This window comes from Gymnodraco acuticeps, unplaced genomic scaffold (genome assembly GCF_902827175.1).
Source record: "Gymnodraco acuticeps unplaced genomic scaffold, fGymAcu1.1, whole genome shotgun sequence".
In the NCBI taxonomy this organism is placed as follows: Eukaryota; Metazoa; Chordata; class Actinopteri; order Perciformes; family Bathydraconidae; genus Gymnodraco; species Gymnodraco acuticeps.
This window is the reverse complement of record NW_022990214.1, coordinates 2,369,568-2,388,439: the sequence shown is the minus strand read 5'-3', so window position 1 is coordinate 2,388,439 and position 18,872 is coordinate 2,369,568. Positions and strand designations below refer to the sequence as shown.

Here is an 18,872-nt window from a genome sequence, read left to right as displayed (position 1 = left end):
AAAGTCAAACTCCAAACAGAATGCCTTTTCTGTATCCTTGCATATTCTCCTGGCTGAATCACCACGAACAAACTGAACGTTTTATCAAATAAACTCAATAAACATTTTAACCATTGCAAAGTCTGGGTTTCCAAGTGAAACACTGAAGATGTTGAAAAGTAGCCAGTGGTTATTTGGAATTCTTACACTTTATTGATTAAAAGCAGTATATAAAAGAAGCAAAAGGATAGAATATGCTGCTTGGAATGATAGTGTGGGCAAGACATGAAAGCACTGATAGAAAAGTGTTAATGTACAGCAGGTGGCTAAAGCTAAACAGATAACAAGACAGTAAAGGCAGCTCCTGGCATCTCAAACACATCCAGCGTGCCACACTAATGGGAAACGTTCAACAATGTCTGAAGTGGTTAAATAAAGAGTGAGTCCTGATCACAGGCGGAAGCGGTCAGAGAAGTTTGGGGAGTGGGGGATGGTGAGGGGGACATCACTCTTCTTCACGGCCACAGGTTTGTAGTGTCTGATGGGCTGAGCAGCGTGAACCTGCAGGAAGAGAACACCAGGTATGAGTCCCACATGGGAATCAGGAAAATATTTCTAAAGTATCAGGAAAAAAACTGTTGATATAGCAGGTCAAAAAAACAAAGCAAAAAACAACGTAGTATGTTGTACATATTGTGGAAAAGACAAGTTGGAGATGTGCAAAAAAAGAGTGAATTATGTTGAAAATATCAGAACAAACAAATAGTATAATCATTTTGCAGGGACCTGGTCATTCCGCATCTTGGTGACGTCGTCCTTCTCCCTCTGCTCCACCTCTTGTCTCTGCTGCTCCTCCATCAGCATCCTGAGAGCCTCCTTGTCATTGGCCAGACGCTCAAACTCCTGGCGCTCGTGGGCCCGCCTCTCGGTCGACAGCGCAAAGGCCTCCACGACTGGAAGAAGAATCATGAGTGACATGATGAGAACCGCTTCATACTTCAGAGCACTCCCAAGGAGGGTTATATGTGACCTGCTTTATCAAAATCAGTCACACCTACCCCCCAAACAACATTTGGACTCGTAGACACCGTTGTAAAGAGGAGATTCTTAGCTTTTCAATATTGGTTTTGTTCTCCATATTCGTCATCACATGTCACAATGACGGCTACTAAAACACAATTATGAAATAAAAAGACCTTCAAAGTATCCAGATTGTTTTTGAAGGCAATGTTATTATTAGAAGGGGTACCAGGCCATATATTATGGGGGTACCTTTTTTACAGGTCTATCTGATGATAGTCTGATATGACAACTCGAGTATATATTGATTATACCCGATACAACATTACATTGGTGAATACTGGGGTTCAAAACTGCTAATATAGAACAAACAGGTGGTCATTGGAAGTATGGTGAATAATAAATAATATGCCAATCTACAGCGCAGCTAATGTTCTGGAGCGTTCCGGTTATATAATGTGTAGTCGCATTCTACGCAGAGCCTTGCGGTGAAATCAGTGCAGTTTTATTCTAGCTTGCGCCCCTACATGCAGCCATCCGACAATCTTGAGCCTTGCCTGGCAGCACCGCTCTCTGTTTAGGAACACAACGGCAACACCAGCGCAAGAGACCTTTTATTGAGCATCATGTGAGTGCAGAACCCGTTTAGATTCAGTTCAGTGTCACATTTCGTGAGCGACTGGCTCCACATCATTCTGCTTCCAGAAGAGATATGCAGCCAATGGCAGGCTTAGATGCCTACATCCTGAGTGCAGGGGTGTTTCGACTTACCCACTGGAGCCCGCAGGCCTTTTTTAGGCTGGAAAGGCTCTTTATGAGTGACAGTGTTGGGCCTGGCTTTGAATACTGCAGCCTCCTCACGCTTCTGCTCCTCTTTGGCCTACAAGAAGAACAAAAGAAAGAAAAAAAAGTTGTAGATCTTAAATTCAAGTAAAAGATGGCCATGATTGAGGATGAAAATGTGGAAGTAATGGTACCATCTGCTCTGTGCGACTGCTCTTCACGGCCCCCCGCTCGTCCAGCAGCAGCTTGAAGGGCTCGGGCTTGGTGGGCTCCAGCCTCTTCTTCTCGGGGAGGAGCACGGCGTCAAAGGCGGGCAGCGGCTGGGCCTTGAAGTGAGGCACCTGGGAAGGTTCAAGGAGACAGGAGGAAGAGGTTTAACTGTTGAGTCTTCATTCTGGGGGTCAGAGGACACAGGGTGTGGTAGCAGACCCCCACCTCTTCATTGCGCTTCTCCTCCAGCTTTTTCTCCTTCAGGGCCCTCCTCTCTCGGTCCCGCTCTTCGAAGGAGAACGGACACACCTCCACGTGGTGGTTCTCCTGCAGCTGGGGCAGGAAGGGGAGCCCAAAGTGAGGCACTGGGGGGGCCTTGATGGGCGAGGGCTGCTTTACCTGGCAGAAAGAGAAACGTTTGGTTACGTTGAAAGAGAAGTCTTGGTATAAACTTCCTGTTTGACCCGTTTCCAAAGGTTTTTATTTCTGGATAAAAGGTTTGTTCTATACTACATTTTAATAAAGAAAAAATAATTATGATCACTTTCACTTTGCATCTGCGGTCTTTTTGTTTGTAAAATAATTTAAAGGTCCCATGTCATGCTTCCTCTCCGCCGATTTCTCCTCCCTGAGACGGCGGGACAAGGCGAGGCTGGGAGTCTGTGTGTGTGTGTCCCATGACATGGGACCTTTAAGGTTTTGGCCTTTTTTAGCTCCGAAATGAGGTTTCTTTTTGTGTAAATTAGGTATATTAACCATACATTTCCAAAAAGAAGAGCAAAACTTGTGGTAACAAGTCAGAATAAAGCTGGCTTAAAAAGATGCAACACAGATTTGGCTGATTATTTATACTGTATACTATGTAGGACCAAAGTTGCACAGTTGATGGGAAGACAGATGTGTCCTCACCTCCTCCACCTTCTCCACACGGACCCTTTTCTTCAGGATGAAGGCTGGAGACTCTGGCACCGTCGGTTGCAGAACCTTCTTGTCTGGCAGACCCTGTCATCAAAGTGAAAGTGTTGGTGTGACATGCTCATGGAAACAATCTCAAAGCTAAAGCACTGGGACTCACCACGACTCCCTCCAGGATCTTTCTGGGCAGCGGCTGGGCTCTGAAGCTGGGATGCTTCTCCTCGGCCTCCTGGGGCCTCTTGGTCTGCCTCTCATGCAGCCTCTTGTCAATCTGCAGCTGGAAGCCTTCAGGCACTGTGGACTCCTTCACTGGGGGTCTCTTCAGGCACTCTGCGCTCTCCAGGATCTTCCGGTTCAGCTCCAAGGCGATGATTTTAAACCTGATTAAAGAGACAGTTGAATAACCCTGGACGTATTAACACCTGAGTCTTTGACAGGACTATGGGCAAGAGAAGAGGGCTCTTACTTCTGCTGTTTCTCCAGCTCTTCCTCCTCCAGCTCAGCGCTGCTCTTGGTGACGGTGGGGCGGTTCCTCCGGTGGGTCATCAAGTGAGGGGTGTGTGACTGGGTGAGTTTCAGCTTATCCCCCTTCACCCCCGAGGGTCCTGAAGAACACGGGATGTCAGTAAGTGGCCCTTCAACCCCCTCTGCATAGAACACACACCTTTATTTTTTTGGATAAAAGCGTCAGCTAAATGTAATGTTTACAACCAATCTGGCTCCAAACACACCTTTGTTTATACTCTTGCGACTGCGCAGATGGTAGCGATCGGGGGTTCGATTCTGGAACTGCTGGATCTGCTGCGCCATGGGCACATAGGCCTCCGGCCCCTCTGCGTCCGGCCCCTCTGCGTCCTTCTTCTTGCCTGTGTACAGGTTGAAGGGTTTGGGCACGGTGCTGCATTTCAGAGCCTTTGTCTGGAGAAATAAAAGGGGAAGAAGGGCATTATTCATCTGGCGTGACCTTCGATACGTTTGGCCATGCAACAAAATCAGGATGCTTTTGCTTATTTTTAAACGGAATGAAGCCAGGTTTTTATAAATGTGTTTCTATCCAGCAATATTTCACTAAAGAAGCAGTTTGAGTGAAAGTACTGTAGTAGCACGCTTTATGAGCAGACATTTAACCTCTTAAGCCCCACGGACCCGAGCTCGGGTCCGAAAATGCTATATATGTAGCAACAGTGCTATATCTGAAGTGTCATTCATGAAACTATTAATATTTCATACCCATCTGACCGGAGGAAACTTGGCTTACTGACTATACGAAAACAATTTTTTTTTTCGAAAAAGAAGTCTCACAAGAAGCCTCTAAATGAGCCCATGTCAAAAACGGGCAATTGCTATGTCTGCTCATAACTCACAAAAACGATCATTTATAATTCATCCTTTCCGCACAAACAACACATTTTCTGAAAGCTGAGATTCCACAGATTCCATGGGTGTACACCCCATCACTACAGGCACAACATTAACCGAGCTGGCAGCCACAACATAGCAAGTAAACAATATCAGTTTTCAAATCCCTGACAATAATTAGGTCTTACCTTGGCTGTTTTGTGATCAAAAGTTGTGTTCAAAGGAATAAAAACGCTGCTCAGGGTTAATCCAATGTCTCTTGTCACTTTAAAATGATTACTGAGAATCAATCCTTTCATTCACGGCAGAAGAACAGGTCCAACGATTAACAGTCCGTGGATTCAGCTGCGGGAGCTGCTTTTTACGCATAGCTCCCCCTCCGCAGGCATGACGTATTTACGTAATTTGAAACTGCTACTCGATTCGATTGGCTCTAACGATTCAAAAAAGGTGTCAATCACCCAAATCGACCAATGGGTTCCAGAGATAGGAGTTTGTGTAAGGATAAATAAAGGCTGTATCAGCTGATTTACGCACGACCCAGTCTTTGTACGCTGCATACTAGGCTATAGCGTAGCATAGCATGTCCCGCGGCGACAGGAGAGCAGAGAACGGCAGATCGATCAGCGAAACAGCAGGATTTGTTTTCTTTGTCTTCATCGTAGCAATGGCAGCCAGAAAGAAGACTTTTTTGTCCGTCGAGGAGGCATTGGACATCGTATTTCAGGACTCTCCGTCGGAAGATAGTGATCTCGTCACGCACAAAGGGGACAGTAATGACTCTGATTATGAACCTCCGTCACCGGAAAGGTATGGATTCTCTCTGTTTGTATCTATTACTTATTTATTTGGTGTAAGAGTATTCATCTGTTTTTTATCTTTTTGTTATTTATTTGGTGTAAGAGTGTATTCATCTATAGTAATTTCACACACGTGACAATAACACGACGGCATCCATCTTGTGATATAATGTTCTTTCACACACACTCAACAACAACAAAGAAGATGGATGCCGTTTCTTGTTCTTGTTGTTGAAATAAACAAGACATATACATGTTGAATTTAACACGGTATTACATTTCATTTAGCTGACGCTTTTATCCAAAGTGACTTACAACTATATATATATATATATATATATATATATATATATACATACACACGTATATATATATATATACACATACACATATATACATACACACATATATATATATACATATATATATACATACACACATATATATATATATACATATACATATATATACATACACACATATATATACATATATATATATACACACATATATATATACATATATATATATACATACATACATATATACATACATATATATACATACATACATATATATACATACATACATACATACATACATATACACACACACATATATATGACAGACAGAATATTAATATTAAATATTGAACAGATTATATGAACCCTGTCTCACATAATTTACACGGTATACATTTTGAGTGATATAATGTTATTTCACACACTCAAAATTGATGTTCTGCTGTTGTTGTAGAGAAATTATTTCTGATTTGAGTTACATTTTTGAAAGTACAAGCCAGAGAATTAATCTATTTGTTTTTTCCACATTTGTTTTCACAGTGAGGAAGGCGATGAGGATATGGCTTCTGGATGCCCGAGTATTATGGGGAAGATGCCACCAAGGTCAGGAGGTACTGCAGGAGGTGCTCTGATGCTGGCAACTGAAGGGTGAAGACACCTGTGTACTGCAGGAAGTGTCAGGTCCCTCTGTGCTTCACTACCAAACATAACTTTTACAGGGCATGGCATGACTTACTGGAGTAATACTGTAACATTCAGGGCTTGTATAAAGTTTTTTTTTACCCAAAAAATGCTTGTTGTATAGTGTGTTGCTAATTTTTTTTAATAAATCTGCTCCAGTTGGAGTCAAATGCGTCCTAAGTTTCCTCATTTTTATTGTGCAAGTAACATGCATCTCATGCAAAGAGGGAACTTCCCACACACACCACACACTCCACACACACACCCACTTAATTTTTATTTATTTTTTTAACAATTTTTTTTTTTTTTTTTATGGAATGAATACCTATAGTGATAATTAAATGTTGTACAATGATTTTTACAGTCTGGTACCTGAAAAAGGTTAAATGGCACTGATGGAACCAAATGTACCCAAATGTGCCCAAAGCTTAGTCCGCTTGGACTTTTTTTTGCTAAATCTCTCTAAAAAGGTCAATTCTCACTTGTTTTGCCTCAATCTTGATACAGGGTACTTATTATATGTTATACTTTGGATTCCTAAAGCTTTTAGGCTACTAACCCATCATTCAAGGGTGGTTTTCACTATAAGTAATGGGTTTTATTTGGGCGGAGACAAAAATGTACACTTTTTGACTATGTTCCATCTGGATTTACTCTGACACTGAAACATCTTTATTGATTCTGACACTTCTACATCCAACTCACAGATGTGACCTTGCTTTGATAAAAGAAATTATTCATATAACCCTTTTAGAAGTTAAGTTATAGTCCTTTGTTTTGGGCATGTCATTTTCGAGCCTGAAACCTGAAAAACAGGCTTGGGGCTTAAGAGGTTAACAAGTCAATAATTAACATCATTAATCACCAAATTCTATTGAACACCCTTTAGAGCAGGGGTCTCCAACCTTTTTTAGGATGAGAGCTACTTTCAAAAAATAAAACAAGTCCTGAGCTACTTTTACTCCTTTTTGTTCTTGCAGTGTATATATTTAGCACATTTTAACATTAGGCGCTTTCACACGGAGTACTTTTCCCAGTATAGTTCGGAAAATGTGCGTTACAAAAGAAATCCGGAACTAGAACTTAGTTCATGAGAACCTTTTCACCCCCTTCTCAGACCCTGCTAGAGAGCAGGCACTTTCATGGGAGGAAAAGGTTCCCATTTCTGATGAACCTCTGTGGGAAAAGTACTGCGGTGTGAAAGCGCCTATTGAGGGCTTGCGAGCTACCGGTAGCTTGCGATCAACGTGTTGGAGACCCCGCTTTAGAGAAACAATGGTTTACACGATAGAGCAGAATATACAAAGAATAGACACTGAAATGTATTTCTAAATGAACATTTTGTTGATTTGTGGGTGTCTACTATCTGATTGATGAACATAATCTAGGGTTACCCATTCATTTCCTATGGCGCTCATGTATGCCTGAGAACACTAAACCACTCAAAGTTCAGCAGCAATTGAATATGTTCAAATGAATACTGTGTAGGATATCATAAGGCCTTGAAGCAATCACATTTAAAACACAATATGTGTGATTGATGAAAGTAGTGAAACGGTCAGATTTGGCCCGGACACGACAGGAGGGTTAACTAAAGCAGCAGTTTGTACAGAGGGTCCCCAGACATTTAACCCGTCTGAAGTCAACCATAAGCAGCCCCTAAAACTTTAAAAGGTTTCAGAACACAGGAAGTACTCACAGGGGAGCAGGGTTTGCGCAGCTGGCTGATAAAGTCGACTTCCTTCTGTGCGCTGCAGGATGAAGTGCTTGCCTTGTGACGAGAGTTTGTGTTGAAGTGGAACTCTTGGGGCACCGTCGCCGACAGGACCATCTTCTTTGGTGGTGGGTCTGAAATAAAAAAGAGTCCCAGACTTCCTTTTACAACTTTCAGATCCCAGGGCTCGACAGCAACGGTTGCCAGGTTGCCATTGGCAACCATTCAGAAAAAATGTCTACCACTTCTTGGCCTTTGGTTGCCATCAGTGGCAACCACTTTTTAACATGAAGAAATAAGCACAGCAAACAGCTAAATGTGCACCCCAAAATAGATAAATGTTCATTATTTGTTGTATTAAGAGTGATATTTAATTATTGTTGTGACCAGTAGGAACCTGATACTTAAGTGGCACGTGCATTGGTGTGATTACGGAGCCAGAAAGCGATGCACGTTTACTCTCGTGCGCCGTGTGTTTGTTTTACAAAAAATGGCGAAGCAAATTAAGTTGTTTGACTGTGGGGTAAAAAGTTCGGCCAACCCGTCAACATCTGAACGAATGTTCAAAGTGATTCAACTGATAAAGCGCAAGGTGAACCCGAACGAAAAGCAAAGAGGAAATGTGTAAAGTCTTGGCAGGCGAAATATATAAGTACATTCTGCTCCGTTGTGCATTCACTTCCGGTTAAAGTTCCTTCAAAATAAGAGTCCCGATCTTATTACGACCAAAATGCTAAACGAAACTTTACCATAGGAAAATATTGGCATACAATATAATCACTTCTATAAAAAGGTAAAACATTTTAAATATAGTTAGAAATATTAATAAATATGTTACAGCATTACTAATTAATATCTAATTCTTAACTGTGAATGGTTTTCATTTATTTAACATTAGAAATGTATTAGTCTGGCCAATCCATTGCTGAAGGGCCAATGGATCTATGGTGGGGGTCAGCAAAACCCAAATTTGAAAGGGAAACAACGGATGACGAAATTAGTGACTTGCTCAATTCAATTCATTTGTGGATCTGTGAAGAACAACAGCTGCACTACTGGTATTTTGTATACCAGCAATTAAGGGTGGACAAGTTTACTACCACTTAAGTTTCAAATAATTGTGTTAATTACTTATTGTAAAGCATTTGAACATTCTTTTGTGTCACATTTTCATTATTAAATTGATGTATAACTGTATAGTATCTTAATTATTTAAAAATAGGGCTGTCAAACGATTAACATTTTTAATCAGATTAATCACAGCTTAAAAATTAATTAATCATGATTAATCACCATTCGAACTATGTCCAAAATATGTCATTTCTTTATGTATATTGTTGTGGGAATGGAAAGATAAATGAAAGAAGGCGGATATATCCATTTAACATGTTTATTGTAAAAACCTCTCTGAAGAACCAGCACCTTACCGTGGTAGAGAGGTTTGTGTGCCCTGATGAACCTGGGGGCTGTGTTGTCTGGAACCTTGTGTTCCTGGTAGGGTCTCCCATGGCAAATTGGTCTCAGGCAAGGGGCCAGACTAAGATTGGTTCAAAAGACCTCATGGAAGAAAAACTAAGAAGTGAGGATACCCGGCCCGGAGGAAGCCCGGGGTCCCCTTCTGGAGCCAGGCCCAGAAGGAGGACTCGTCGGCGAGCGTCTGGTGCTTCGTTGTTGGAGTTTACCCCAGTGGACGAGAGGGTCGCCTCCCTACGCCTGCGGGTTATGGGGGGGAAAACTCTGACTGTTGTGTGTGCTTATGCACCCAACAGCAGTTCAGAGTATACGGCCTTCTTGGAGACCCTGGAAAGAGTCCTGTATGGGGCTCCTGAAGGGGACTCTTTAATCTTGCTGGGAGACTTCAACGCACATGTGGGCAATGATGGAGACACTTGGAGGGGCGTGATTGGGAGGAACGGCCCCCCTGATCTGAACCGGAGTGGTGGTTTGTTACTGGACTTCTGTGCTAGTCATGGATTGGCCATAACAAACACCATGTTCGAACATAAGGATGCTCATAAGTGTACGTGGTACCAGAGCACCCTAGGCAGAAGGTCCATGATCGATTTCGTTATCGTATCATCGGACCTGAGGCCGTATGTTTTGGACACTCGGGTAAAGAGAAGGGCGGAGTTGTCAACTGATCACCATCTGGTGGTGAGTTGGGTCGAGTGGCGGGGGAAGCCTCTGGATAGACCTGGTAAGCCCAAACGTGTAGTTCGGGTGAACTGGGAACGTCTGGAGGAGGCCCAAGTTCAGGAGGCCTTCAACTCACACCTCCGGCGGAGCTTTTCGGGCATTCCTGTGGAGGTTGGGGACATTGAACCAGAGTGGTCGGTGTTCAAAGCCTCTATTGCCGAAGCCGCGGCGGGGAGCTGTGGTCTCAAGGTCCTAGGTGCCTCAAGGGGCGGTAACCCTCGAACCTCCTGGTGGACACCGGTGGTCAGGGAAGCCGTCCGACTGAAGAAGGAGGCCTTCAGGGATTTGTTATCCCGGGGGACTCCCGAGGCAGTTGCAAGGTACCGACAGGCCTGAAGGGCAGCAGCCTCATCCGTGGCCGAGGCAAAGCAGCGGGTGTGGGAGAAGTTCGGAGAAGACAAGGAGAAGGACTTTCGGGCGGCACCAAAGTTGTTCTGGAAAACTGTCCGACACCTCAGGAGGGGGAAGCAGGGAACCATCCAAGCTGTGTACAGTAAGGATGGGACGTTGTTGACCTCAACTGATGGAGTGTTAGGGCGTTGGAAGGAACACTTTGAGGAACTCCTGAACCCGACAACTCCGCCCTCTATGTTAGAGGCAGAGCTGGAGTATGACGGGGGATCAACACCAATCTCCCGGGGGGAGGTCACTGAGGTCGTCAAACAACTCCACAGTGGCAAAGCCCCGGGGGTGGATGAGATCCGCCCGGAAATGCTGAAGGCTCTGGGTGTTGAGGGACTGTCATGGTTGACACGTCTCATCAACGTTGCGTGGAAGTCGGAAACAGTACCGAAGGAGTGGCAGACCGGGGTGGTGGTCCCCCTTTTTAAAAAGGGGGATCAGAGGGTGTGTGCCAATTACAGAGGCATCACACTACTCAGCCTCCCCGGGAAAGTTTACTCTAAGGTACTCGAAAGGAGGGTCAGGCCGATTGTCGAACCTCAGATTGAGGAGGAACAATGCGGATTCCGTCCTGGTCGTGGAACGACGGATCAGCTTTTTACTCTCGCAAGGATCCTGGAGGGGGCCTGGGAATACGCTTATCCGGTCTACATGTGTTTTGTAGACTTGGAGAAGGCGTATGACCGAGTTCCCAGGGAGTTACTGTGGGAAGTGCTGCGGGAGTATGGGGTGAGGGGGTCTCTACTCAGGGCCATCCAATCTCTGTACTCCCAAAGCGAGAGCTGTGTCCGGGTCCTCGGCAGTAAGTCGGACCCATTTCCGGTGAGGGTTGGCCTCCGCCAGGGCTGCGCTTTGTCACCAATCCTGTTTGTAATATACATGGATCGGATTTCGAGGCGTAGTCATGGGGGAGGGGGTCTGCAGTTCGGTGGACTAAGGATTGCACCACTGCTTTTTGCAGATGATGTGGTTCTAATGGCTTCATCGGTCTGCGACCTTCAGCACTCACTGGATCGGTTCGCAACCGAGTGTGAAGCGGCTGGGATGAGGATCAGCACCTCCAAATCTGAGGCCATGGTTCTCAGCAGGAAACCGATGGACTGTCCACTTCAAGTAGGGAATGAGTCCTTACCCCAAGTGAAGGAGTTCAAGTATCTCGGGGTCTTGTTCTCGAGTGAGGGAACAATGGAGCGTGAGATGGGCCGGAGAATCGGAGCAGCGGGAGCGGTACTGCAGTCGCTTTACCGCACCGTTGTGACGAAAAGGGAGCTGAGCCAGAAGGCAAAGCTCTCTGTCTACCGGGCCATTTTCGTTCCTACCCTCACCTATGGTCATGAAGGATGGGTCATGACCGAAAGAACGAGATCGCGGATACAAGCGGCCGAGATGGGTTTTCTCCGCAGGGTGGCTGGTGTCTCCCTTAGGGATAAGGTGAGAAGTTCGGTCATCAGGGAGGGACTCGGAGTTGAGCCGCTCCTCCTTCGCGTCGAAAGGAGCCAGTTGAGGTGGTTCGGGCACCTAGTTAGGATGCCACCTGGGCGCCTCCCTAGGGAGGTGTTCCAGGCACGTCCAGCTGGGAAGAGACCAAGGGGTAGACCTAGGACCAGGTGGAGGGATTATATCTCTTCGCTGGCCTGGGAGCGCCTTGGGATCCCCCAGTCAGAGCTGGTTGATGTCGCCAGGGAAAAGAAAGTTTGGGGCTCTCTGCTGGAACTGCTACCCCCGCGACCCGACCACGGATAAGCGGAAGAAGATGGATGGATGGATGGATTGTAAAAATGTTCTGTGTGGCAAAATGAAAGAGAGCACCTATCAATCATCAAACCGTGGGGTCTTAATTCATTACGTGTTGATTTCTATCAACGGGGGAGTACTTCAGGAAAGTCGACCACAGATGATGCGGCTTTCACACAAGCGGCAAACTCTGGGGAACAGCCGGGACGCCAATACGGAAGTGCCACACACATACATGGGCTGCTATGGACTGGCTGCAGAAAGGAGCAATTTCCATAGACCCCCGTGTTAAAATGGCCAACTTTACAGCAGAAAAAAACATGTTTCTACCCCTGGCTCCATACATTTTATTATCGATATAGTTAGATTCCACCTTCATGATTATGGATCTGTGAGTGAATTGTTTTCTAACATGACCCTTTTATTTATATTAGGTCTTAAAGTTTTTGCATAAATTAGGGCGTGGTCACTTTGATGGACATGTACATGCCTCACTGTCAGCTAACAGCAACTTGTCCACTCTGCTAGGCTACAACCATAGAGGCTACAACGTTAGTTAGTCATAGTACTGTACTTGACCCTTTAGCTTTAGCCGTCTTCGTGGTGATTGTGCCTTTTAGGGAATATTGTTACAAATACCAGACAATTAAAATGTCGTGCCGTGCGCTTGAATGTACTAACAGAACTTTCAAGAAGTCTAAAATGATAATATTATACATGTTAACCCCGTTCGCAGGTGTTTGTGTGCTTGGTAGCTTAGCTTGTTACTTATTAGCCAGCTAAGGACGTAACCCTTTATGCATACATATCCGGGCGGTGGAGTCCGTCGTTATAACTGGAGATCAAGGAATGCAGCAAAACCAGAGCGAAACGCAGACTTGGTTCGCCTGCTGTAGTATTAGCTAAATAAATGTTGAACAAGGCTTATTAAGCTGAACATCGCCACAATTGTTCTGCTATGTATCGGTACTTCTTTTCTTAACGTGTGAATGACGAGCATTAAGAATAACAAAATATAGCTAATTCTCTTGCAGATGAATGTAACGTTTATATAGGGGAACTAAACTGTTAGCAGTAACTTGGTATGCATGTATTTCATGTTCGCTTAGCTTCTTAGCCTGAGCTAGCTCTGTTTACTTCCAGTTCTGAGGCAGCAGGTCCCGCCTGCTCCAAATAAGGGCAAAGAGGCGGAGCCGAGGCGGGACCGGCTGCCTCAGAGGATTAGACTCTGACGTTGCTGTCAAGCCGTTAGTGGCCGACTCCGCCTACTAAGGGCTTCACGGCAACTCTGCAGAATCCTATGGGTGACGTCACGGACACATTTAAATGGTACCAAACAGTTAGCAAGTACATTAGCATTTGTTAAGTCTGGTAAATTCACTCACTGCCAGCCAGAGCCGCTTTGTAGCTGGCCTCGTTCTGCTTCCGATGCAGAGCCACTTCATTCTGCAGGGTCCTGATGCGCTCCATCTCTTGGTCTTCAGAGCTAGATGGCCTGTTTGGAACACGTCAGTCATCAGCAAAAACTTAGCTTTAACCTGCTTTCCATCTCAGCCTCATGTAAAGTGGAACTTTCCCATTCAAAGCGCTACACACTTTGGCTTACCGACATGGAATATAACAATGTGTAGGAACTAGGGATGCACGATATTGGTTTTTTGAAACCGATACCGATAACTTCCTGCTTCTCAAGACCGATACCGATAATAATATAATATATATATATATATATATTAAATTTACCTGTAGTTTTTGCACACCTGGTGGTAAAAAAAAGACTAGTAGTGAGCAAATGACATGAGCATTGCTACTATGAACAAAACAAAGCCAAGAACCGTTTTGACTCTTCAAAGTGACCATATTTATTTTCCCAAATAAAGTTCTTGCCTTTTTCAAAAGTCTCGTCGATAGGTAAAAGCCCCGGTGCCTTTGCAGCTGGCTTTGGATTCGCCGCTAGTTTAGCAGAGCAGGCGTCTTCGTACGCTTTTAACACACCATCGTAGCGATGGCGATGTTTCAGGTGACTAATCAGGTTGGAAGTATTATAGCTCGTTGCCTTTTTCCCTCCTCGTGGAACTTCTGCATTGCATTTGTTAATACAAATAGCAAGCGAACTATCTAACTCTGAAACTTTGAAATAGTCCCATACTACCGGCGACATGTTTGTTTACTGTCCTGGCTTCACGGCCGCACACCATTTACGTCACAGCCAGGCATGAGTTAGGGAGCGCTGGATTTGTGAAAAACTCCCCTCTTCCTAAACCACTAATACCACAGTACTGGCAAAACGGGAGGAGCCGAGTGAAAAACAAGCGCCCCTCATCCCAATCCACCCACACCGCAGTATTTTTTTCACCCAAAAAATATATTGTATATTATCGGGGCTATTAATACTGTTATCGGGTTTATCGGGATGACATCATAATTCCTAATATCGGGCCGATAATTATCGGGCCGGTAATTATCGTGCACCACTAGTGGGAACGTTACCTTTGATGACAATTTGGCGAGAAGCCGGAGGCTATAACTCATCTTTGAATAATGCAATCACAAGACAGAAACAGCGGAAGGAGGCTTTCCCCGATAGAAGACCTACTCTGTGTTTGAAGTGTTTGAAGTAGCTGAAGCTGCTGCCTGGCTCTTAGGCGCCGTCCTGCTGTTCTGCGGGCATTTACTGCGGCGGAGCACACTGCTGGACTTTCGGGGTTCAGGAGTTCTACAACAAAGAATTGAAGAAGAAAACGTGAAGGAGAAAAGTTTAACAAGGGAACGAAGTTGACTGGGTCTCTAATGGGGAACATTGTGTCTGTTAATACTGGAACATCAGTCAGCTGTGGGGTAAAGGGATAGAAATAAAAAAGGTCAGATGTCACTTACTTTTTGTGCTTCTTTAAGGGTGGAGCGGGACCACTGGACGCCTCTTTACGCTTTAAAACCCTAAAATGAATAAATCAATTAGAAATGTATGCAATCACACAATTAATCTCAAGTAAAAGGCAAGTGTCTAGAAAACAAAAAATACTACATTTCCCACAATGCAACTCAATAGAAACTTTTTTTTACAGAACCCTGCATATAGTCCTAATATTTCCAGCTGCACTCCTAAGGTTCCCGCGAAAGCTTCAAACTAAGATGCCACAGACATCATGCAGGTTGAAACATTCAAATAAATCGAATCATGTTAATACGAGTTTCAACAGTAATGAGAATAATGCCGCAAAACCTTTCCAATTTGTTTCCCCCCCCCAAATCATGCAGCCCCAGAACAAACGATACAACACACACCCCTGCTGTATGGGTAGGGTTATATTAATCAGTACTAGGGCTGCAACAAACGACTAATTTGATAATCGATTAATCGACTATTATGCCTTGCACAATTTCTCAAGCGCTCTTATTTATCAACTTTTAGATTTAGCTTGAGGTTGTTCTAGGCATGTGGAAACTAACAATGAAGACAATAAAGATGAATACTTGATTCAAAAATACATATATTATTAAATTAACTAAACACATTTTGAACAAAACTAACATTGCTTTTTATTTAAATTAAATAAATAATATTTCACATCAAAAGAAACAACAGTGTTTTAACAAATCGTATTAAATAATCTGATGACAGAACTGTAAACAGAATAGCTGAACATTTAACAAACTAAATAACTCAGTTTCCTCTAATCATTAACCCATGTTTGTATCATTGAGTTAACTCTGTGTGTTGCTGCTAGCATACATAACACCTGACATGGAAACGTTACTCGTGGATGGGGCTACAGAGCTACTAGAAAGACGGTTGAACCCGGTGCATTCCTCCGTCTGAATGTGCTGCACTTTTGCTAAATGTTTAGACAAATTGCTTGTGTTACCGCCCTTACATGCTAAACTCTTGCACTTTTGGTAACGAGCATTGTCCACATCGAGACGGGTAAAGTGTAACCACACCTCGGAGCGCGTTCTGTGGCATGTAGCAGCTGCGTGTGTGTAAACTGCCCCGCCCCCTCGCACACAGACGGGGGAAGAGAGATCTCGTCTGATCGAAAATACATCATAGACGCATTTGTCTTTTTGCATATTAGAAACGAGTTGGTGACACTAAGACTGCGATATAATGTTTTTGTAGCAATAATACATGACATATATTTTTTAAATGTCTCCAGTACCGATAAAAAGACCAATAACGTTGGAGCTTAACGGCGCGTAAAACACACGTGATGACGTCACCAACGAATCGACGACTGAATTAGTTGGCAACTAATTTGGTAATCGATTTTAATCGATTAGTTGTTGCACCCCTAATCAGTACCACATGTTATTTGCTTTAAATTAATGAAATACTGGGTTGCAGCCTTATTGTAGCAAAAATAGTGACCATAACCGTGACTTTACCTGCGAGGTGCTGGGGGATTAGAGGTCCTCTTTGAGCGCGCACCAGTGCGAGCTGGAGACCCAGCACCCCAGGAGGTGACCAGGTTAGCAGGTGGAGTTGGAGATGGGGGTGGGGGTGGAATAGGAGCTGAAATATTAAAAAAGGAGAACTTATGGAAGTGTTCACTGGATAACATAAATCTACAGGCTATTTACACACAAGTTTGAAAGGGTATCCTATTATGGCTTTTGGAGTTTTCCCTTTCTGAACATTAAAGCATGTCACAGTAGAGACACTAAATACAAAAATAACCCTGAAAATGAGCAGAATATGTTCTCCTTATTTATCGGCTCGTTGATTGCTATGACTGAGCAGCCATTGGAAGCCATTGTAACTGTTGTGAATGCAAATTGACAAATAAAAACGAACCTGGGATGTCGTCCACCTTGATCTGCGGGGCTACGATGGCTCGACGCAGGTCCAGGTCATGGATGTTCCTGAAGGATTTGTCAGTCCTCAGAGGAGTAACAAGGCGGCCATCACTGGTCTGTTGTTCTGCACAAAAGAGACGGTCAAAGATCAAGAGGGGGTCTCCTTTTACAGATACTTGATGGTTAATTTAAACATAGAACAGTTAACCCAATCTGTACTGTAGTATGGGCAGGGTCATCATTTTTGTATCATTTGGGCTTATTTAAATGTTAAAACTCATCACAAATACCTCTAATTGCTAGTCATTTCCTACTTGTAATAGGGCTTTCAGACAGACATGGTGAAGTGGATCAAACCTCACAGTGGTGTGTAACTGAACTTGCACTCAGGGAGAAGTTGTGGTGATGTGCTGTTATGTCTGAAATGATTATCTAACCAGAGAGAGAACCTGCTTTTCACTTCGGCCACATGTTTAAGGAAAATATCTGTGGTGTCATCAACCTCCCTCACGTTGTGTGGTGGCAAAAGAAAGAACCGGCTAATTTACTGATGTCCTAAAGAGGCAATCACCTACTCAAATGTTATGGAGGAATTACAGATATTGCAAATACATCCCGTGCATATTGCTGTTAGACCACATTGTATATATATATATATATTTAAAAAAAGAGATATTAATTGGTTTTGCACTGATTTTTCAACTCTTTTTTTTACAACAACATTGCCCTTACTGTGTTTTGTATGCACGATAACCAACCAAAGCTAATTCCTTGCAAGTGTAAACCTACTTGGCAATAAACCTGATTCTGATTACTACAGTTCACAGTTGGATCAATAGCAGACAGATGCAGAGATATTAAACTTACCAAACCACTTGTCCTCGCCCTCAGCCTTCTGCTCTGCTAACATTTGCATGTCCACTACGTGCGATGGGGCATCAAACTCGTAGCGATCACCGGAGTCGCTGTCCGCCATAGTGTCAATGTGTTATTCGACAACTCCCCTAAAGAAGAAAACAGTTAACATGAACACTCTTTGATAAAAGTGTCCCAATGTACAAGAGTCTCTAACTCTAACCAATGTCGATTAGCTTGTTTTGAACTAGCGGATAGCTTAACGTTACAATGTATGGCGTAGCTTGTATTTTTAATGGAACAAACAGAAACACCACTTGGAAAGCAAAGTCAGTTTAGCTGTACTTTGCTGTTATTATTTAAGTTGACATACAATTACCGAGTATCATTTTAGGAGTCATGTTTTCCTTTTTTGAGATGAAACGTTATGTTAAGCTAGCTTGGCCGAGGGAAAACCGGCGATCTCAAGTTAAACATAACTTCTAACGCGTATTAAACTATCAGCTGACTCTAATTAATACATTAACACATTATTAACTACGGTTGAATTAGTAAACGTTCAGATATTTGTGCAATTACGGAGGAAACGTTGATCCTAAACATGTAAAAAAAAAACTTACCGAAAACGTCCGTTCCTAAAGCAACACAAATGGAATATGCAGTTCAAGCCGTTAGCGCTCAAATCACCTTTCTTTTGAACAAGCCAATGACTAACGTCAGGATCATCAACTCACCGCCTATTGGCACATACAAGTACACTTCCTGTGGGACCACGTGATCAACGAGTGGCGAAGTCCCTCCTCTTCCGGGGGACCTCCACGGGACCTTATTTCGGAAAAAATTATGTATTGAAGTCAATGGAGAGAGAAAGATTATCTTTCGATCCCGTTTGAATTGTGCCACGTATTACACATATGATGTTTGTCAATTTAAAAGATAATTTTGCAAATCAAAAAAATTAAAATGTGTCTTAAAACTGTGAAGTAACACATATTTTTTTGTGTGAAACACTCAATGAACTACATCTCTAGACTCGCACAACAACACACGTCACCAAGATGGCCGTCACTATATGGGGTCAGTTCAGTCTCAAAAATAAATAAAGGCACACAAAAGGATACACAA

The 18,872-nt window shown here is 43.5% G+C and overlaps 1 protein-coding gene across 2 annotated transcripts; it reads right to left on the bottom strand.

The window, feature by feature from the left end:
• Positions 1-169: 169 nt before the first annotated feature.
• LOC117547697 (targeting protein for Xklp2-like) lies at positions 170-18,512 on the bottom strand. Of its 2 annotated transcripts, none has more exons than XM_034218476.1 (17): positions 18,368-18,512; positions 17,760-17,896; positions 16,891-17,016; positions 16,482-16,608; positions 14,973-15,032; positions 14,692-14,811; positions 13,481-13,590; positions 7,749-7,897; positions 3,639-3,825; positions 3,374-3,554; positions 3,068-3,287; positions 2,902-2,994; positions 2,218-2,391; positions 1,977-2,123; positions 1,771-1,879; positions 766-932; positions 170-540 (listed from the first exon to the last, which is right to left on the bottom strand). In XM_034218476.1, exons 2-17 carry the CDS (start codon positions 17,866-17,868, stop codon positions 430-432), a joined length of 2,190 nt encoding a protein of 729 aa, XP_034074367.1. In that variant the 5' UTR covers positions 17,869-17,896; positions 18,368-18,512; the 3' UTR covers positions 170-429. The 2 variants fall into 2 exon arrangements, with proteins under 2 accessions (XP_034074367.1, XP_034074368.1); XM_034218477.1 differs by having other exon boundaries at positions 3,374-3,512.
• Between the last annotated feature and the right edge of the window lie 360 nt (positions 18,513-18,872).